This window comes from Manduca sexta, unplaced genomic scaffold (assembly GCF_014839805.1).
Source record: "Manduca sexta isolate Smith_Timp_Sample1 unplaced genomic scaffold, JHU_Msex_v1.0 HiC_scaffold_2633, whole genome shotgun sequence".
NCBI classification, from domain to species: Eukaryota; Metazoa; Arthropoda; class Insecta; order Lepidoptera; family Sphingidae; genus Manduca; species Manduca sexta.
Window position 1 is genome coordinate 1 of NW_023593617.1, and position 21,199 is coordinate 21,199.

The following is a 21,199-nucleotide window of genomic DNA, read 5'->3' on the forward strand; positions in this document are numbered from 1 at the left end:
AAAATTCTCTACTAACTTTTTAAACAACAAAAATTTTTCTATAATAATTACTAATTCATATGTTTTTAAAATAATGTTTTGATGGATATTATCTCCTTCGAAAAGTGCTGTTTTTGAGACATACGGCGCGCGGATGCGTAAACGCTCTTAAAGGGAATAAAAACAGTAGAATAAAACCACACCGCATTTATCATTTGTTGCATAAAAACATTTGGAATGAAAGTTCAAAATAACAAGGCACTTTTAAATACGACACAAAGAACCGTGTGAAGCATTCGAGCAGCTTTCTTTATATCTCAAACGAAAACCTACGTTGGCTCGTCGAGCACATTGGATAAAACGGGTTTTCTTTTTTTAGTATAACGAAGAATAATATCCACAAACGTTATACATTCAATTCAGACACCATTAAAATAATGTTTTTATGAATATTAGGTACCTAATAAATTTTAATTAAACTAATTATAATATTAAATACTCTCATGAACTTGACATTTTTGTTAGTATGTAAAACTTTAAATTGTTTATTCATGTAGGAGTTAATATTCAAGTCCTTTGTGCAATTGAAAACTTTAACATTCGAATAAATAATGTTATTTTGTGAACGTAAGAGTGCAAATGCTTTTTACTAAAAGATTATTTTTTTTATTTCATTTTAATTATCTCTCCATTTATATTTTGCATCGTTGAAAGTGACTGACAGGCTCTGGTTGGCTCTATTATATAATAAGACCCTCCTCATCTCATACAAACCCAATACCGTCATACCTTAACTTAATTAAGAAGCAATAAAATATGTATATAAATTAATATTCTTGCCAAAGAAAGTTGACGGTAATATAAAAATCCTGATACGAAATCCAGTCAAATATACTTTACCAAGTTTATTTGCTTCAACTTTGCATATCCAATGCAAGATTTTCGTAGCTAAGTGCCTCTAGACCCTAGACCTTGACTCGTTTTAGCAATAGTTATGTAAACGGGGAAGCTCTACCGCCAGTTCCGCAGTGAACGGCTCAAAACTCATTTCGTAATGCGGACTCCACTAACTTATTACACGTGCCCGCCGATGGTAGGTTATTGCAAATATACGGTTTCTTTAACTAGAAGATATGTGATTTAAGAAAAGCGAAAACAAATTTTGTAGAACAATCGGCGGAGAGAATATTTAATATTAATCTCGACTTTAACCCAAGATTAATAAAGTTTTAATAAGATACCGTCTAAAACAAAAAAGAACTAGGTTAATGTTTTGTTCCCTTAATTATGTATATTCTTTAATCAATGTTTGTGACGACCAAGCGGTAAATTACTTCTGACTCTACCTCGGACATGACAGACCTATAAACAATCCACCCTCAACAAAACCAAAAATGAATGTGCCCAACGTGCGCGCTACGTATAGCACAAAACACATCGGTAAGCTAGATTTTCAGTTTGCAGTCGGCATCCGAAAGCCAGCTGTCATGAACTAGTAACTGGCGGGGCGCGCCGCTACTAAATTTGGCAAAACACTTTGCCCACTCGAAAACCCGTTTTGCCTAAGATTTATAGTATCCATTATGAATGTGACCAGGCCACTGCCACTTGAGCCCGTTAATTCATTGAGCTATCAGTGAGTTTGCTCTTTTGGAGGTTTATCTATCCAAACCCTTCCTCCAAGTTGTGTAGGAACTTGATAAAATACGTTGAAATCTTATTTTATGACACATCAGTTTCGATAACTAGGGCGATAATTTAATAGTTATAGTTATGTTCGGTGTTGTAGTGTAGGTTGCGAGTTGGTATGACTTTGAGAACTAAATAGAGCATCTAGACTCTACAACGTCGTCACGCAAACTTAATCTTCTCTAATTGCATAACTTGCTCGAAGTTTAAGCACTCTGCTTCTAGAACTTACTAATTTTGGGATTACAATCCAATTACCTACAAGGTAGGTGCGTCTAAAAAGGGCCGGTTCCAAATAAGGTCCATCTTTTCAAACTTTACTCAGTTAATACTTAAATTAAAACGGATACCGCGCGTCACCTCCCCAGTAACCAATCACAAAGTGCACTGACGTTCATTGCTTTCGTGCCGACCATTTTGTCAGGGGCACTGTGTGTAACCTCAGAGGGCGGTCAAAGTGTCTCAATTTATAAAAGTTCTGATTCAATTTTCTGTGTTTTAGTAATAAAACCCTGTCGTTTTAATCATAATTCTGAAATAGTAATGTTAACATACTTTCAGAACATGGATTAACAAGGTAAGTTACCAAAGTTATTGCTTTTTATCTCGATTTTGTTTGGTTTTTCAGGACATATCTAAGTGCCTATGTAGGTCCACTTTTCGGCCCAATAAGGGCCGGACTTTATTAGGGGTACTTATTTTTTAAAATAAGCATGATCAGTTATTTATATAAGTTCAAATATGCACATGGCATTTTTTTGCTACGATAACGACAGTTCAGTACACTATGCACAAAAATACCACTTGTCTAAACACTTTTTCTGCGTTGGATTTTTTCGCTTTCAAATTTTATAAATTTTTATTTACGCAAATTAACAATACCTACCTTTTGTCAAACGTATTTTTTATTTTATTTTAATGATTGTTCATCCATTACTATAAGTATATTGTTTTAGTAAAGGCAAGAACAGAACCTTTGCAAAAAAAGAAAAATGGGGCGCAGGATGGTCTCAAACTGATTTTCAGGATGATATAAAAACAACGAAATATCTGAGCGTCAACAGCTATAAACTACAACATACCACGGCGAACATTGAAGAATCATAAAAAAAACTGGAAGCGTGGTAATGTCATGCCACTATCAGAATAATAAAAAACGATCTGATATTCAAGAGTCAACTTTTAAAGAGTTTCTAACTAAGGCAGGGCCGAGACGAAAAGCATTAAATTACGTCAGACTGAAAATAACCAAAGATTTATTAAAAAGTCAAGCAATAATACAAAAGCCCTGCTAGACTAAAATTATAACAACAATACTAATGGTCAAAAATTAAAGGCAAGAGAAAAGTCACCTAAAGTTCTTAAGATTAAACCAGATAGAATCAAATCCAAGCAAAAAAATTAAACTGAAACATACGGGCCAAGCCAAAAAATACAAAAAAGTAATAAATGATAATAATTATTGTTATATATTATGTTCTCTAACAACTTTAATTTAGTTTTTAGTTATTTGATGAACAAATTATAAGTGAAACGTTGCCATTGTTTAAGTTATTTAAGTTTGTTTTAATTACATCTATGTTGATAACCAAGCAGAAAATATATAAGTACAATAAAAATATATATGCATATTTATTTTTAATCTCCTAGGTGCGGTGCGGTGGTTGTCATATTTGTTATTTTCAAGCACTTAATAAGGTCCAGACTGTGATTAAAAAAGTGTAATACCCAATAAGGTCCAAAGACAAAAACAGAAAAAACTGATTGATTAGTACATATTATGATTTTCTTAGCTAGAATCAATAAAAATAGCATAAAACTACAATTTGTTTCATCTGTAACTCGAAAATAAAATAGTTGTTACATATATACATTTCCTAATACTTTATAAGGCCCACGACACTAATTTATAATAATTTCCTTTTCATTATACGAAATCCACGAACTTAATAGCAGTTTAAAACCAATGCTTTCTTAAGATGTGATTTTTCTGGAATATAATGCCTAAGTTCCTGCAGTTCAATTATGGACCTTATTTAGAGCGCCAGTGCCCAATAAGGACTATAGACAAACTTTCAAAGAACTTTTTTTGTAAGCAACTGGCCACTGCTGCCTTGTTTTTGAACAATGTTTACTCTTCACATAAAAACGGTTTATTTGATCATAATATCTTACATAGCAATTCACTTCCCAAAATTGATTTATAAGGATTTCCAAAAACCCGGCCCTTATTAGATGCAATTACCTCATCATATTTATGTAATAGATACTTGATAAATAAACAAAACAGAATATAGATTTATCTTCTAGTTCCTTATTTTGTCTTAGCCTGCAGCACTCGTGATACATATAGGCCATTACTATTAGGTAGCTTTTTAATTTAGCAGACGACAAAATTAATAGCTCTAAAAGCAGGTGAGCGTTAAAACAGAATTTTTGAAAAGCAATCCGCGTGGATCGCATCGGGTAAAGTTCTATAATAAAATAATCCGGCACTTGTGAATAATAGTATTTGGGTAATACATGAAAATTGGCCGAAATGTAGCTATTCTAACTAGACATGACAATTTACAAATTAATTGTTATATTATAATTTAATATAACTACTTAGTAACAACAACTACTGAATCCATAATTTCTTTAGAAATCCATAAGAAAATAGAGGGCGTCATTAGAAAAACCGATGTAAGATATGAATAACATAACCAGAACAAAAGCTTAGCTGAAAATCGTTATTGTGAAACTGTGGGTATTTATTCGTCTGCGCCTGTAATAGCGATCGCTTTATCTCTAGTCGTCGTCCTGCTGTCTATCAAATTACTGTCTGAGTCGGAGAATAGAAACCAAGAAGGATTTTCCTTTAATCAATTTGCTTTCTTGATCACTGACTCTAGCTGGCGCCGCATCATACACATTTGCGATTACCTACATATTAAATCATTTACGAACACGAATTAATGATCACGAATTACGAATTAAAAACATTTATTTTACATATTTATGTACATACCTATCTATTTTACACATTGTTATACATTCTTAAACTTTATGAATTGAAATAGATTTCTTCTTGGATTCACTGGACATAATAATTTGTTAAAACGTCAAATTTGAGACTTTAAACTGTAGTTAAGGCGAATCAATCACGTTTAATGCCAAATATTTCGTCACACTTGGTGCCAAAAAACACATGACGCTCCTGGTCTAGAAACTTAGTAATTATAGATATACTTTCTTTATAAATTACATCACTAAACTAGACATAGACGAAGGACATGATTTTTACTGAAGAACGCAAAAAAGCTAGCAAGTAATTCTATTCATCTACTATAATCCTAATAAGAAATACTATGAGCACCACGGTAATTTCACCAAATTTAATGGACAAATTCAATTATTTACTATTTTATGTTTTCTGATGGCTGAGTTCATTAAATGCAGTTTCACACGTCGTTTGAGATAATGGCGACTTCTTAATCCAAAGCGAGTCATGATAGAGTGAGGTTTCAAACTCACATCAGATCTGTGTCCGCGCAGGTTGTAGTTGGTGCGCAGCGGCAGCTCGTGCGGGCGGCGCGCGTGCGACGACGTGAACGTGACGCCCACCACGCCGCGCACGTTGCCCGTTGCCAGCCATCCCTCCTGGTAGTAATTGTTGCGGTTGAGCTTCCAACCCTCTTCCCTAAAAACAATACACAGTAGATGTTCTCATTTAAAGAATTCCGAAAAAAGTCATATATACATATATATAATCGAAATAGCTCGTCGCCACTAAACAAAGAAGAACATTGGAATTCGTTGAAAGACGTTCGAACTTTTGTAGCTAAGTAATTAAATTAATCACATATTCAGGTACTGATATTAATTAGTAATATCTTTTGGAAATGCTCTCCGTATAACTTTGACCTTGCGATAATGGGCAAAGTAATTAGTCGTATCGTAAAGTAATAACTACGCTAAGGTGGACTTCACAATGTTAATGTTTTAGGACCAACTATAAGCAACTAATTATTTATAGCATGCAAAAGCCCGGGTTTCCTATTTGTATCAAGATTACAAAACCCATTATCCGTTAATAATTAATTAATAACTACAAAGCTACATACGTGTTAAGCATGTAGATAACGGTGTCAATAATGATACAATTTGGTAGAGCTACTCACATCGAACACGAAAAAAAGGGATTGTTTTACTGGAGTTTACGTATAATTAGTACAGCCTCGTAATATGAGTACTTTCTATTTACTTTTGTTCCTATATTTTTGCTAAATATGAAAAGATAATCGTTTTACAGCTGACAAATTCAGTTATCGGCTCCCCGAGGCATTTGGAAATAAGCTTGGAAAATATTAGGTTTTCGTAGCTCTGTAACGTAGCCCAGATTTAACCCAATCTTGTGAGAAATTGCATCAAGATTCAGTATCCAACAGTTTGTATTGCTGATTTATTTTATTATACGAACAAAATGGGTATCTTGTGAATAATCCATGAGACATCCTTTCTACTGGAAACCTTTTGTACAACTATTTTCTTTCTTTTTATTTATAGTATGTACGGTTCATTTATAATTAAAGTTTAATGCGTATAAAAGATACAAGGAAATAAACCAGTTCAGGTCGGTCGGGTTGTTTTACACGCATAGGCGCGAATAGGCAGCCGGAGCAATTAACCAGGCACGTAATAGTGCATGTCCTATCGCGATGGCGGCAGACCGGAGATCGAAGGCGAAATTGGCAATTAGCCAGATATTACGCGTTTCGACACCTCCCATTAATTCGTCTGTCGGGGCCCAATCAGGACAAATTTCTTACCAACACGTCTCACTAGTAGTCAGTATCTAAATCATGTAATCAACAGGTTGTAACATTGTTACGTATAGAAGGAAAGGAAGTTGTTTTATACTCTATTTTATATTTATATTACCTACTTAAAAGTCTGCAATTCAAAAATTCGGGCCCCGTGTTGACTAAGCTTACCTCAGATAGAATCAACAACCGCCTTATTTAATAAAAAAAAAAAAACACGGAAACGGATTTCTAACAAATGGACTGGAGTCATTCTTGCATTAATTCGTAAATTATGAACAAAGCCACAAAGCCATAGGCTCTCTTAAAAGAGTGGGATAGTTTTGGGCATCCCTCTCATACCATTTTTATTTGAATATAAAGATTATTATTTGTATAGACAAAATGCAACTAAACCTCTTCTTAACCTTCTTCGATGATCTGGTGTTCAACCGCAATTCGTCTGGCAGTTTGATGTACCGGCAATGATCGTCATTGTTTTTAGATAATTATTACTCAGGTGGCTAACTTCTCTTTTTGAATATTGCCATAAATATGAAGAAATTTAATCAATCCTAAATAATATTATTATATAGTTTATTTACTTTTGACGAAAAGTACTTACTGAATCCACGTATAAAATCTGTAGGTACTTACTATGCCAAAAATTATAAAACTTGGAGAATTTATGTTCTTTTAACCTATTCTCGGAAATAATAGAACACGAAACCAGTACACTAGATATTATGCACACAATCTATTTGGGTAAGAATTTTGACAAACATTTTATATTATTTCAGAAGGATACCCAAAATAGGAGATCTTATATGACGAGTGATGCAACACTGTCGAGTGGAGTATCGTACAAGAGGGCTTTAGAATTTTCTTAAACTATTTATGTCATTTATAAATGTTCTGTTTTGACCATTGATTAATTTACATCATAATATATAACGCCAGATGAAATAATAAGGCAAATACCTAACTAATTGTTGGCAGTAGGCTACACAAAATTGATATTTATCTGCTGTCAGGAATTGAGATTTTTCAAAACACGTAATATTACTTATGCATTATGCATTTTGTTATGCCTAGAGTAGACGCACTATACAACCCTATTAGAAGCAATACATAAAGTCGTAAGTACAAAATTAAGGACGTAGATATTGTAGGATAATTTAAACCCGACAGTAATTTAAAAAAATGGAGGCATCACTAAGATGTTTTTATTACATAGATACGTTGTCCGAGCTCAATACTGGCAAGACGAAAGTAAGGCAATTCCCCGACGTTCACTTAGTCAACCTCGAACCACTGTTGTGGCTAGTCGGCTTACTACCTATTTGTATTCTATTAATTAAATGCCTTCTCGTGTTTTTAGACGATGTACAAATTATACAGCAACTATAAAAGAAAAAAACGTTTCATTTCATGTGTAAGTATACACTATTTAACTTATTATTTATCAAATAAACCGAATGAATTTTATTCGACTGTCATGGCGACGGCGCGGCGGTCGACGCTCGCGTCATGTCAATGCGAGCTGCTAGGGGAAGATGGGTAATGACTGTCTCAGGCCTTATAAACCTACTATTTCTGTTTTATAATATAATAACACGGTATGAAATAAAATCATGTAATAAGTAATAGTGTAATTTAAAAATACATCAAATACTTGTAAATATTTACGGTTCGATCATTTCCTAGAGAGTGACATATACGTAACCAAAAATAATGTTAAAAATCACATAAATGCAAAAGGTCACATAATCCTTCCTAATGTAAAGGATATTCAAATTATTAAAAATCGGATTTTAAAATCGTTTGTAAGTTGTAACGACGTATTTCAGTCTTTAAATGTTCATTCCCTAGAGCAACACCCGACGTTTAATCATAGATTACACCTTATCCGCGCTGTTATAGATAAATTCATTAATGTTCGCATACATTTCGCACACAAAACTAATATAGATTGTAAAACTGATTATAAAAGACAAAAAAGAATAAATTAAGTTTGTTTGAAGTTATATAAAGTAAACACGCTGGCGCTAAATAACTAGAGTTTTATGATGGAGACGATGATATATTATATCTTAAAGAATTTTTGTATACCTAGTCTTACGTACATAGAGCATTTAAAGCAATTAATATATATTTTTTTTTTATATAGTTCCCACCTTACTGTCTAAAATAAATGTTTCTCTGCTCACACAATAAATTGTTTTATTAAAATGAAGTGTCCAATTTTCCCCAAATTTCTCTGATTGTAGGTCACACGCGCTTTGGCCAATGAGCGTGCGGCACTAAAGTTGTTACGTAACTGTCGATGTATATATATCCTTTTCTAACGAATGTATGCTGCATCTTTTTATTCCTTCTTCGAACCAATTTGTAATTATATGTATAGGTACGTGACTATAGCACATAGTGCGCCGTTTTTTTGTGCCATTTTGTTAGTGTATGCCGCGTCTATTTGTAAAACGTCATTGGAGGCATCATATCTATTAATATTGACACATACGTAGGACAATGTTCGCAACCATTATTAGCCTTTTATAAGAGAATCCCACATGATAATACTAGACTTTTAATTTGGCAAACTTCGTTAACGAGGTCGGTAGTCGGCTGTAAAACAAACGCCTACTGGTTGGTGGGCGGCCTCAGAGACGATTAAATATTCGTTTCTAGTGTGGATTAGTGAGACTAAAATTCTGACATAGTCGCTGCTAATTGGTAATCCTACATATCAATTTATCTCTTACACGGATAATGCCTACCTTTTATCATGACCATACACAGGACAGTTTGATCTTGGACGTTATTATATATTTATATTTTATATTGTGATATAGTCTAGTTTGCAATCAAAAAATCAGACAACGCTATTACGATACATCGAAATCGCTCCACAGTTTCAATAAATCTTAGAACTAATATTAAGCGGTTCATTGTATTAACAACTGCAGTGTCTTCCCCGAAGGCATCGATCGAGTGCGGTTAAGATAAAGTCATTGAAGAGTTAAATCGGACGGAAAGTTCAGAATGGTGCCACTTCATAATGAGTTACAGACGCAGTAGTTACCTCGTGTCCAACTCTATGGCTGCTGGACTAACAATAATTCGAACGAGTTCTTTGAACATTTTTACATGCATAGTTAACAGAAACTCAGTTTTTATTATGCTAATCTAGTAACGTAAAAAGATTATAAGTTTTTTTTCTATTGCCATTGCGCAAGTCATACGCCGTATGATTCAAATGTACAAAAGATTTATTAGACTGAGTAAGTGATAACATAGTATCCTAATCGGATAACATAGTATCTAAAAAGCTTTACCTACTCATGACGATTTCTTTATTTAATAAAAAGTTCACAAACCAGCAAGAACTTGCTTGGTGATAATGCAAAAACCGCACGACAATGATCGCTTTAACATCCTAACTTATACAATTCTTGGATTGATACCTGCCTACCTAAGGAAGGAAGGAATGAATAGAGATTACAGTCAGTTAGTCAGTTTTTGGTTTGACGATAAAAAAAAATAACAATAAGGTCAGGTGGGGCAAGTGCGCCGACGGGGTAAGTGCACCTACCGTAAAAAAATCGAGAACTATTGATGTTATACAATTACCGCAATCTTACATCTATGCTACTAACTGAAATACAGTTCCACTAAAAACATAAATGGCTATGTTCATTTTAATACGATTTATTCGCCATTTTATTTTAAGTGTCATTTAGACCTGTAAACCGAGATGACCCCGTGAAAGATAACATCAAATATTTCAAGATATTTAACATATTTCTGTAAACCAGTAAAGTGAATACATAGTTTAAACATTTTATTTTAACTTCCTGCCTGAATTTTATTTATATATACTAAAATAAAGGATTTTTTAGCAATGCGAAAAAATGTACCTAAAAATTGTCGAGTAGGGCAAGTGCGCCACAGTTAATAGTCGTATGGCGCACTTGCCCCTGATCCATATATAACCAAAGTTTGTTGAGAATAAGGTTTACTAATATGAATTATTGTTATTAAAATGTTATACTTAACAGCAGATTTTTGTGTACTCAAGGTCTTTTGTTTTGAGCCGACTTAAATAAAAGGGCGTATTAGTTAATTCGTTTTACAAAAGAAAAACTGAAATACCTTGGTGTAGAGCAACTTTACGTGAATAGGTTGCAACTGTTCGATCAGGCACGTTATCTGGGTATAATGCAGCTCAAACATATCAAATGTCATAAGGCCAAATTCTAAGTAATTGAGTTATAACGCATTCAAAATTGTTAATTTCTACATTTTTGTATGTTTTTTAGTTTTTAGAAATAAAATGGATTTTATATTAGGGCTACTATTTTTTTATTCCAACACATCCGCACACAAAACTCTAATAGCAAAAAATTATATATCAAAAAAAAATCTAAAATGTTTTCAAGCCCTGATTTACGTATATATGGCGCACTTGCCCCGAATTTGATTTGACAGCCATAGTTTGTTATAATATTGAGTGATTAAAAATTATCCAAGAGCAATGCGAGTAAAACTTATTTCTCTATGGACTAAAGTGTGTGTTTTCTTTATAATGTTTCATATTGGCAGTTTTACACAGGCGCACTTACCCCATTTCCGGAGGCAAGTGCGCCTACTACCATTTTTTACTTTGAGCAAAATATTATTAATTTATGGTCCGATTTCCTTGAATGGCTATAGGTTGTTATCACAAAATACCAAATATTCTTAAATTAATAAAATTACATTCTTAAGTCAGCACAAAAGAAATTATTTTGCATTGAATCCAGCTATGAAAATTTTATGGCGCACTTCCCCCGACTGACCTTAATTGATAGTATTGGACAGCTGTCTGAGGGCTCATCCTAAATTTTGCAAAATATAGAGCCTTCCGATTCATGCTTTAGAGAAAAAGGACTACCTATCTACATATTATGAGAAGTAAGAGTATACTCAGAATTATGTCATTTCCATCAACGATTAAACAACAAGTCACAAATAATCGCAAGAATATAAGTCTACCCATGTTGTCTTCTAAGGGCCTCTTTCAAAACTTTTCTAGTAAATGTCAGTCTTCATATAAATGTCTAAGCCGACCATATACAAAACTCATTCTCTAGTGTATGCTCGCAAATAAATGGTAATAAAACCAGTATTGTCCAAATTAGGTGTTTAATAAGATAACTGCCAAATAAAATTTACTTGAAACTTGTGAAACAGGCCTATTTATTTTTATCTTAATATATTGTTCTCCAATTATTTTACGACCTCAACAGTTTGACCTTTTGATACTTCAATGCCAAGTTCAAATTAAAATTAATTAGAAAACTTAATTGTCTTTTTGGATCTTTAACTGTCATTGGATTGCCTCGGTGGCGTAGTTGTACTGCATGCGCGCTACGGCAGTGCTCCGACGTCCTGGGTTCGAATCCCGAACCAGGCAAAGTGATATTTGAGTTTTTCAGCTCAGTTTCAGCTCGGAATCTGGAATTGATGCCCGATATGGCTATAGGTTTGCCCCTTTTCACATTATGGCACGGAACACCTTCGGCGAAAAGTTGGTGCTCTGGTTGCGCCGCGTGTGTTTTTTTACCAATGTATGAGATTATACTGTCTATGTTACGATACTATCAAATAAAATAGGTCAAAATGTATAAAGGTGAAGGACGCTTAATTAATCGCGAGCCTGCTGCCAGCACTTGGCCGGCGTTGCTCGGAACACACCGTTTCGCTAGATTACTACTGCGCGATTTAGCAAACCTCATCTACAATCGCGCCGATGAAACCCCTGCTAATGGCTTTCCATCAGCAGGATAGGCCGCGCGGATACGTGCTTTTAGCTCTACCAAATTATTTTACTTCAAGACGGGAATAGGTACGGCAATTCTAGGAACTTATGTTACCTCGTCTACGTGGTTAATGGATGCAGATAATTGTTTATGTAATCAAAATTAAATTAAAGCCATACATTTGAAAGCTCCTACGGTAAATAAAATAATTTCCGTTTTATAACAGCAACTCAATTTAATTTGTTAAAAGCGGATACTTAATGTAAAACAGTAAGTAAACTAATAAATGTAACTAAAAGTAATAATTATGCTAGGATAAAACTGCTCGACGCTTCTTTGGGCTGTTACAATGCACATTGTCTAATAATATCGATAACATACACAACGTATGTAAGAAAATTCTAAATATAAATATAGAAGTAGTAAAATTGCGGTGCGCGGTGGACGCGATGCTTTCTCTTTTCGCGTGAGTGTACGTAGCTCGCAATGCAGCGGTCGAGGGTCGTGCACTATTCAATATTCAGTAACATATCGCCTTACCTCGGGCAGGCTTGTCGGCACCTTGCCCATCCATGACAGCGACAGGATGGTGCAGTCACACTTGGCATTCACGTTTCTCTCGAAGTGAAGATGCATATTCGCTGATCTAACTTACACGAATAACTTAAATTTCAAACAGGCATTGTCAAATCACTGAAAACAGTCGTGTACGCGCGGTAATGAATAAAATCGCGGCGACTCGAGCACGCTGCGTTCGGTGCACATTTTACAGGAATTAATTTGACGGTGTTAGTTTAGGCAATGGTTAACGGTGGTGGAGGTACGGGGTGGGACGGGAGCGCGTCGGCGGTGCGTCGGTGGCACTCGGCCGACGTGACAGAGGGTGACAGGCGAGCCTTCGGCCTCGCAGCGGGCGGCGCAGGGTATTGATTGCGCGGGACGGCGCGCCTGCGAGCGACCTCTGCCGGCCGCGCGAACAACACGCCACGCGGGAAAACCCAAGGAAAAAACACATTGAGAGGGCGCTGAAAATTTAAAACTCTGCTCTGGCTGGATATTATGCCACGAACGCTACGGGAACAAGCGCCATATCTGTATTGTACGTCGGCTTCCTATTTATTCTAATGTTGTTTGTAAATATTCGATGTCCATCGTTTCAATAGCCCGTTGCGGGTGAGTTTTCTACTGAAATTCTTATTTTAATCTTATTTTCTTTTATAAGGAACAATTTAGAGGTAAAATTTGTTCCATATATACATAGATGTGAAAAATATATTTTCATAACCAATGCTGGATGTAAAGCTAGTGAATATTTAAAGATTACTTCCTTCCCAACGAGTAGTCAGAGTAATATGTGCTCTATCTCCCAGCAGATGTTCTTACTTAGAGATTATTAATTCATAATGAAATGCGGAACATACTTTAGACGCTTTAATTAAAACATGATACAGAAGGTTATTCAAAGAAACAAATATTAGGGAAGCATTCCATTTATTTAACTTACATAATTGAAAATATCACAAGCAAATGATATCACAGACTTTTCAGACATATTATCAAACATGTTTAGATGATTCGGACTTCTTCCAGATCACCCCACGTCGGGCCGGTCTTCACTTTGACCGGCAGCGGAACTCTCAACTTGACCGTTTCTTCCATCACCTGTTTCAACACGGCTATGAAAGAGTTCTTGTTCGACTCGAGCACTTCGTAGATTAATTCATCGTGCATTTGCAAGATGAGGCGTGGTTGTGGAGCACTGCCGCTAGTTTTAGTGTCTATAGCGCACATGGCTGCTTTGGCGATATCCGCGGCTGACCCTTGAATAGTCGTGTTCACTGCTTGACGTTCTGCAGCTCCTGGAATGGAAAACATTACATTGTTTTGTTACATGTAACGGTAATATAAATTGAATGCTATCGCGAAGGGACAAATTGCACAAGGCGCTGACTCATTAGGCCACCCTCTTCCCTGCCTACAATTTGTCGCGTGGCCGCTTTCCTTTCACACAGGACGCCCGCTAGTCAATGATATTCAAAAAGTAAAGATACCCCATACCTAACAAATAAAACGAAAAATTATACTGTACGCACTCTTACACAATAACACATTATTTAACATTTCATTACATACAGATGTAATATTAATATATATGTACCTAAGTTTTCCCCTTCTTTATACTACTCATATTTAACCCATACCATGTTTTAACATTGCCGCAATACTTAATATCCCGACTTTAATTAAATTTTATTTGTCACAAACAGTAAAACGAAAGCATAGATTTAGTACAACTCTGTTTAAATCTCAGTTCCTTTGCAGCCCGCGCAGATAATATACTTCCACTACATTACACGCTTCAAAGCCTCAGTTAAGTACCGTAAACACGTCTCTACGTTAATGCCCATTAAAATCTGCGCCCACTAGTCACTACAATATAATAAATATTTATTAAAGTATTATTGAACTATATTTTTATCAAGTTCTTTAAATACCTGAATAAGGGATAGAAAATAAATATTATCTGTATTTGAAGCAAGATTCAAAAGACTTTATACAACAGGTAACGATCATAATATAACATAACAACAGGTAACCCCTATTATTACTCCGAGACTTGTTGCTGCTTTTGAAAAACACGACTCATAGCTATCTTTTCTTTTCAGTGTTCATTAGAAACTTCTTGGAACGATACCTAGCGTGTTTTAGTTTAATTTTAATATGGAATTTTGCTCGCGGCACCCTAAGCTGTTTTGGAGGGTGGATTTATAAAGAGCCTGTTTTTTATTCTGGCATGATTAAATAACTTCACTGCACCTTATGTCCAGATAAGATACTGAATGACAACAGTTGGCTATCTTATACTATTTGACACAACCATACTGGCATCCTTAGATTCTGATTGTATATCATAAGCGACTGAGTACCCACCACCGTATATAAAGTAAAAATTCGCTATAATGGATATTTACAGCGAGTCCCAAACATTTGGAAAAATAGGCCACCATTGCGGCTATTGTTAAAAAACACACATCTTTCATTAGTCGAAATTTTGTTTGACTGTACTATACCTACCGTTTTTTCCCCGCAGTAAAAATATACCGTAAAGTGCTGACTGCAACTCTGCAGTTGCAGTCAGCACTTTACGATATATATTTACGACTAACTTTTGCCCGCGGCTCCGCCCGCGTTATAAAGTTTTTCAGGCTAAAGTTTTCCGTTATAAAAGTAGTAGTTTCCGGGAGCCTATGTTCTTCCCAGGGTCTCAAACTGTCTCCATACCAAATTTCATCTTAATACGTTGGGTAGTTTTTGAGTTTAACACGTTCAGGCAGACAGATGCAGTGGAGGACTTCGTTTTATAATATATTTTTAGAACTTTTAAGAGGAACAATCCCGTCATACATCATTGTTGCATAACTTTAACCGTTTACGCAGCGCACGCAACGGAAGCTCTCAAAACTAATAAATTGTCCCCGTTTTTGCAACATGTTTCATTACTGCTCCGCTCCTATTGGTCATAGCGTGATGATATACAGCCTATAGCACTCCACAAATAAAGGGCTATCCAACACAAAACGAATTTTTCAGTTCAAACTGGTAATTCCTAAGTTTAGCCATTACTGCTCCGCTCCTATTAGTCATAGCGTGATGATATATAACTTAGAGCACTCTACAAACAAAGGGCTATTCAACACAAAAAGAATTTTTCAGTTCGAATCGGTAGTTCCTGAGATTAGCCATTACTGCTCCGCTCCTATTAGGTATAGCGTGATGATATATAGCATATAGCACTCTACAAACAAAGGGCTCTCAACTTAAAAAGAATTTTTCAGTTTGGACCGGTAGTTCCTGAGATTAGCCATTACTGCTCCGCTCCTATTGGGTATAGCGTGATGATATATAGCCTATAGCACTCCACGAACAAAGGGCTATCCAACTTAAAAAGAATTTTTCAGTTTGGACCGGTAGTTCCTGAGATTAGCCATTACTGCTCCGCTCCTATTGGGTATAGCGTGATGATATATAGCCTATAGCACTCCACGAACAAAGGGCTATCCAACTTAAAAAGAATTTTTCAGTTTGGACCGGTAGTTCCTGAGATTAGCCATTACTGCTCCGCTCCTATTGGGTATAGCGTGATGATATATAGCCTATAGCACTCCACGAACAAAGGGCTATCCAACGCAAAATGAATTTTTCAGTTTGGACCGGTAGTTCCTGAGATTAGCCATCACTGCTCCGCTCCTATTGGGTATAGTGTGATGATATATAGCCTATAGCACTCCACGAACAAAGGGCTATCCAACAGAAAAAGAATTTTTCAGTTTGGACCGGTAGTTCCTGAGATTAGCCATTACTGCTCCGCTCCTATTGGGTATAGCGTGATGATATATAGCCTATAGCACTCCACGAACAAAGGGCTATCCAACGCAAAAAATTTTTCAGTTTGGACCGGTAGTTCCTGAGATTAGCGCGTTCAAACAAACAAACAAACAAACAAACAAACAAACTCTTCAGCTTTATATAATAGTATAGATATATATTAGATACGATAAAGAGAACTAAGGAATACATTAATATTGCTATAAATAATGTGTTAAAATACCTTTACTAAAAACTACTTTTCACTATATAAGGTTGTATTTAATGTGTAATCTACTGGAAAATATTGAAGAATAAAATATAACAACTCAACTCACCTTTTTTATACAGCACATTACTGTTGATGTGGGGCAGGTACCGCCTCCTTTTGGTGAGCGTTTCCACGTAACCTTTGCTCCGGCAGTCGTCGATGACTGATTGCGTGAACCTCCTCACAGCCGGGTAAGTATTATAAAAGGAGTCCATAAACGCGGCGGCCTCCATCTCCGACACGTCGAGATACTGAGCTAATGTTTTATTGCCCATTCCGTACAAGATTCCGTAACAAAGTTGCTTCGCCTTTTGACGGAGATCGTCGTCCACCTACAAATGTTTTATTTTTCAGACGCCGTATAACGTATTTGTGTGAGTTTTATGCCTCGTGTGGGGATATTGAAAATCTTTAAGAGGGTGATCTTTATGAACCTATTCTGGGTTGAATACTTTTTTATTTTCATAAAAATAATTTTGATTACAAATGACGTAGGTATATTTTTAGAGATGGTCTTAATTCTAAAGTAGATTTCATACTTTACATCAATTAATAAGCTACGGCCAACACATGCTATCAAAAAACTAAATTATTAGGTATCTCTATGCATGTTCTCTTGATATATTTTCATTATCTACAAAAATGCAATGAAAAACTTTGAAGTGAAAAGTTCTAGAACCGAAACTCACATTTCTCCTTTAATAGTTCATACTTCATACCATACCTACCAACTAGACTTTGGCTGCTAAAAGATAGTAGGAAAAAAGTTAACAACAAACACCACAAACCTCCTCTTCCGGCAAATTGCTCCACGAAGACGCTATAGATTTGAACACGTCGACATCCGACTTCATAATTCTCATCAGTACAGGGTCTTCGCTGAAATGCGTCAGCACCCTCATTTCCAGCTGACAGTAATCAGCGGACACCATCACGTGACCTGGCGCTGCCTTGAATATGTTCCTACAGTTGAACTCCATTAGGTCTTCGCTCGTGACCTGGTTCAGGCTGAGGTAATGCAGTGGAATAGAGAATGTCCGCGGAACATTCTGCAGGTTTGGCTCATGCATGCTGATCCTGCCGGTGCAGGTGTGCATTGTATACGAAGGATTTATTCTGCCAATAAAATAGACTATTACATTGTTTCGTCCATAAGATTATATTTGTACTACGACATGTGAAAATATTCCCACTTTGCAAAATACGTATACTTCGCACATTTTCTTTTCTGATTGCTGATATTTTAATATTATATGCTTCCTGATCGTTATGCATGAACTGCTCCCTATTAAGCAGGTCCGTTGGAATAGAAAATGTCATACATGTTAATCCTGCTTACATGCATCTCATGATTCACGAATATATTGAACTGAATTATTTTACCTAAAAAGAGTCTTTTAGCTTTAGAAAAGGTTTATTAATATAAAATTGTAATTATGTAGATTGCCTTCTACATAATAATTACTATTATTTATTTAATAATTACACTTAAAACAACACTTGATTAATTCAGGGTTAGAACACATCGATCAGGTAAGGCAATCAAAATTGGAAAAACAATAATTGCAACTTATTCAGTTCTGGTTATTGTTATGATTTGTACACTTAATTGTAGCACTAGAAAATATGTGCGATCATTTAGACCATTAACTATAGCACCTGATCGTATAAAACGGGCCAGAGTCGGACTTGCACACCAAAGGTTCTGTTCAGCAAGGTTTTGGTTTTACCATTAACTAAAGTATGATTAATATTGTTTCAGTTGATGCATATTATAATTTAGTATGGTATTATCTGCCGTAGAAACTTCTATGATAATTATAACCCGCTACCTTATAGGGTTTAAAAGGCGAGCATTTAAAATTCAAACAGAGATCTACAGACGACGCAGGCTTAGTAAATGGCTTTTATTGTTAACCTACATATGGAACCCTAAAATTAACCTTTATTTGCTGTAATAGAATCTTTCCAAGAGAAAATATGAGTCCATTAGCGCTGCGCTCGGTTGACATCTTACATAATGGCATTGCAACAGATACATATTAAAACAATGTGTAGCACAGAGACAGCCATTAACCTCATGTGTGCTTTGATGCTATTGCTTACAAGTTATTCATAGATTTTAAAAGAAACATTAACTATAAAATAACTAACAACAACAGAAATTGCAAAGAATCATTCTATATCCCCTACAGTTGCTATGGAAATTCATCTAGGTCTGTGAACGCAACTTAATATAATAATTTCATGTAAAAAAATTACTAATGACAAAGAAACCAAACTACCCTACGTTGAATTAATGAACTCAGCCCCTGGAAGATACGGGGATAGTCACAATGCTTTAACAAAATACATTATGCATGTTTAAGAGTGTGTTGCAATTTTATGCACACATATTTGATGTTTCAACGCGACGTGGTGTTGTGAAGTACGATACTAGGGTTCTCATTGAGTGTTTACGACGTATTGTGTGGTATACCGGGCTTATGATGCTTCCTACCACCCACAACTTAACACTGTAACTGAAATGTTGAGTAAAACATGTTAATGTTTCAGTAAATAATTAAAAGTATTATCATTAAATACTTATCGTATTTTATCTCGTGTAAAATCGATTTATTTTCGATTTTTAATTTTAATGTTTTATGAAATAAGTGAAAATGATGTTCTTTGTTATAAATATAAATAACAATATTCTTTCAGAGTGCTTCAACAAAAGCTCCGTCTTCATTCGACATTTTAACGATTTATTTATTTTATTTTATTTATTCATAAACAGAACAATTAAATATTAATCCGTTTAAGGCGGTCACTGCATTAGACTCCAGGCCTGTATCGCAGTAGACCAAATAAGAAGTAACAATACATACGTTTTCATTAGACGACCAAATCCGGTACACATCATAATTATAATTAATGGTAAAGAATAAATATATATAAATATAAACTTATTAAAATTAATTAGTGTAACGCGAACGTAAGTTACGTACATCTAAACCCGGCTTATAGCACTGTCCGAACCGAGCGTATGCACTATGCCTCGTTCCCGTACCGTCCCTCCGTCACCGCACTCCCTGCCGCTAGCGTCCGGCGACAACACTCGAGAACGGGACACGCGCGCGCGCCTATGTCGTATGGATAATTTAATTGTAATTGCCCGTTTTATGTTGATTTGTACGTATAATATATGGTTGTGTTCCGAACCCCGTGTTCTAATTGACACCCCAACACCCGACACGAAGCATTCCAGCATTACGGTGATGCCCAACTTGCGGGCACAACCATTTTGTAAATTCGGGCGAGTCCATTTTTCGACTTCAAGTTTTCGTCGTCAAGCGAGCCCCGGCAACGGATATTATGCCGCCTAAACGACACGGGAAACAGGACGACTCCCCAGCAGTTGACACAGATGATGAGCAGCAAAGTAATGAACCGGTAATGACAATTACTGAGAGTATGCTGCAAGCGCTTGTCGCCGGCATCACGCGCAGTCAAGCAGAAGCGAATCGACAGCTTATGCAGGAGCTCTTCTCGAACAGAGACCAGTTTCAGACACCGAGTACACCGACCCCTCCGCCGGACTCACACGCCGCGAATGGAAATTTCGCGAAGTGCACGGCGCGCTTCGACGGGTTGACGAAAAATGCGGATGTTCTTGAAGCATTCATAGATGCGATTGTGGTGTACAAAGAATGCACTAACGTGAATGATGAACATGCGGTCAAGGGTCTGCCGATACTGCTGACGGGCGAGGCCGCTATATGGTGGCAAGGAGTTAAGGCGTCCGTATCATCGTGGGAGGATGCCCTGCGACGACTTCGAGGATCGTTCGGTGTGCCGCGACCCGCGCATAAATTTTTAGAGACATTTTCGCGAGTGAGCAACAAAACGAACGTGCCGACGCGTTTATATCAAAAGTGCGTGCGTTATTGGCAAAACTGCCATACGAAGTGCCACAACAAATGTGTGTAGATATAGTGTATGGACTGTTAAGTAGGAAAATACGCAAAAGAGTGTCACGCGACGACGTGAACGGGCTCGAGCAGCTTGTCGCTAAGGCCAGGTTAGTCGAAGAGTCGCTGGCGGAGGTAAGTGCTTATCCTTCCAATTCCAACGTCCAGGAATCCTTGCCATGTACCCCAGACCTTCCTACAACCTCGCATGGCATTGGTTCGAATAGTGTTGTAAGCCGGAGTGTCGGTCCCGCGCACGTGAGTGTTAACCCTTCAAAGGTCACGGGTACCTTAATTAACCCTCCAGTAACCGTTCCCGGTAATATGGGCACCGATTTTAGTAAAAGTAACGATTAC

At 36.2% G+C, this 21,199-nt stretch overlaps 2 protein-coding genes across 2 annotated transcripts; one reads left to right on the forward strand and one right to left on the reverse strand.

Annotated features, from left to right (window-relative positions):
* Positions 1-13,727: 13,727 nt before the first annotated feature.
* LOC119192336 (DNA polymerase theta-like) lies at positions 13,728-18,066 on the reverse strand. Its single transcript, XM_037446153.1, has 3 exons — positions 17,678-18,066; positions 16,957-17,221; positions 13,728-14,112 (listed from the first exon to the last, which is right to left on the reverse strand). The coding sequence occupies exons 1-3, from the start codon at positions 17,984-17,986 to the stop codon at positions 13,820-13,822; spliced, it is 867 nt and encodes a 288-aa protein (XP_037302050.1). The 5' UTR covers positions 17,987-18,066; the 3' UTR covers positions 13,728-13,819.
* Positions 18,067-20,246: 2,180 nt separating this feature from the next.
* On the forward strand, positions 20,247-20,977 carry LOC119192335 (activity-regulated cytoskeleton associated protein 2-like; the record flags this gene model as incomplete). Its single annotated transcript, XM_037446152.1, has 2 exons — positions 20,247-20,721; positions 20,862-20,977. Coding segments are annotated over exons 1-2 (591 nt in total), but the record flags the coding sequence as incomplete, so codon positions are not given.
* Positions 20,978-21,199: the final 222 nt, after the last annotated feature.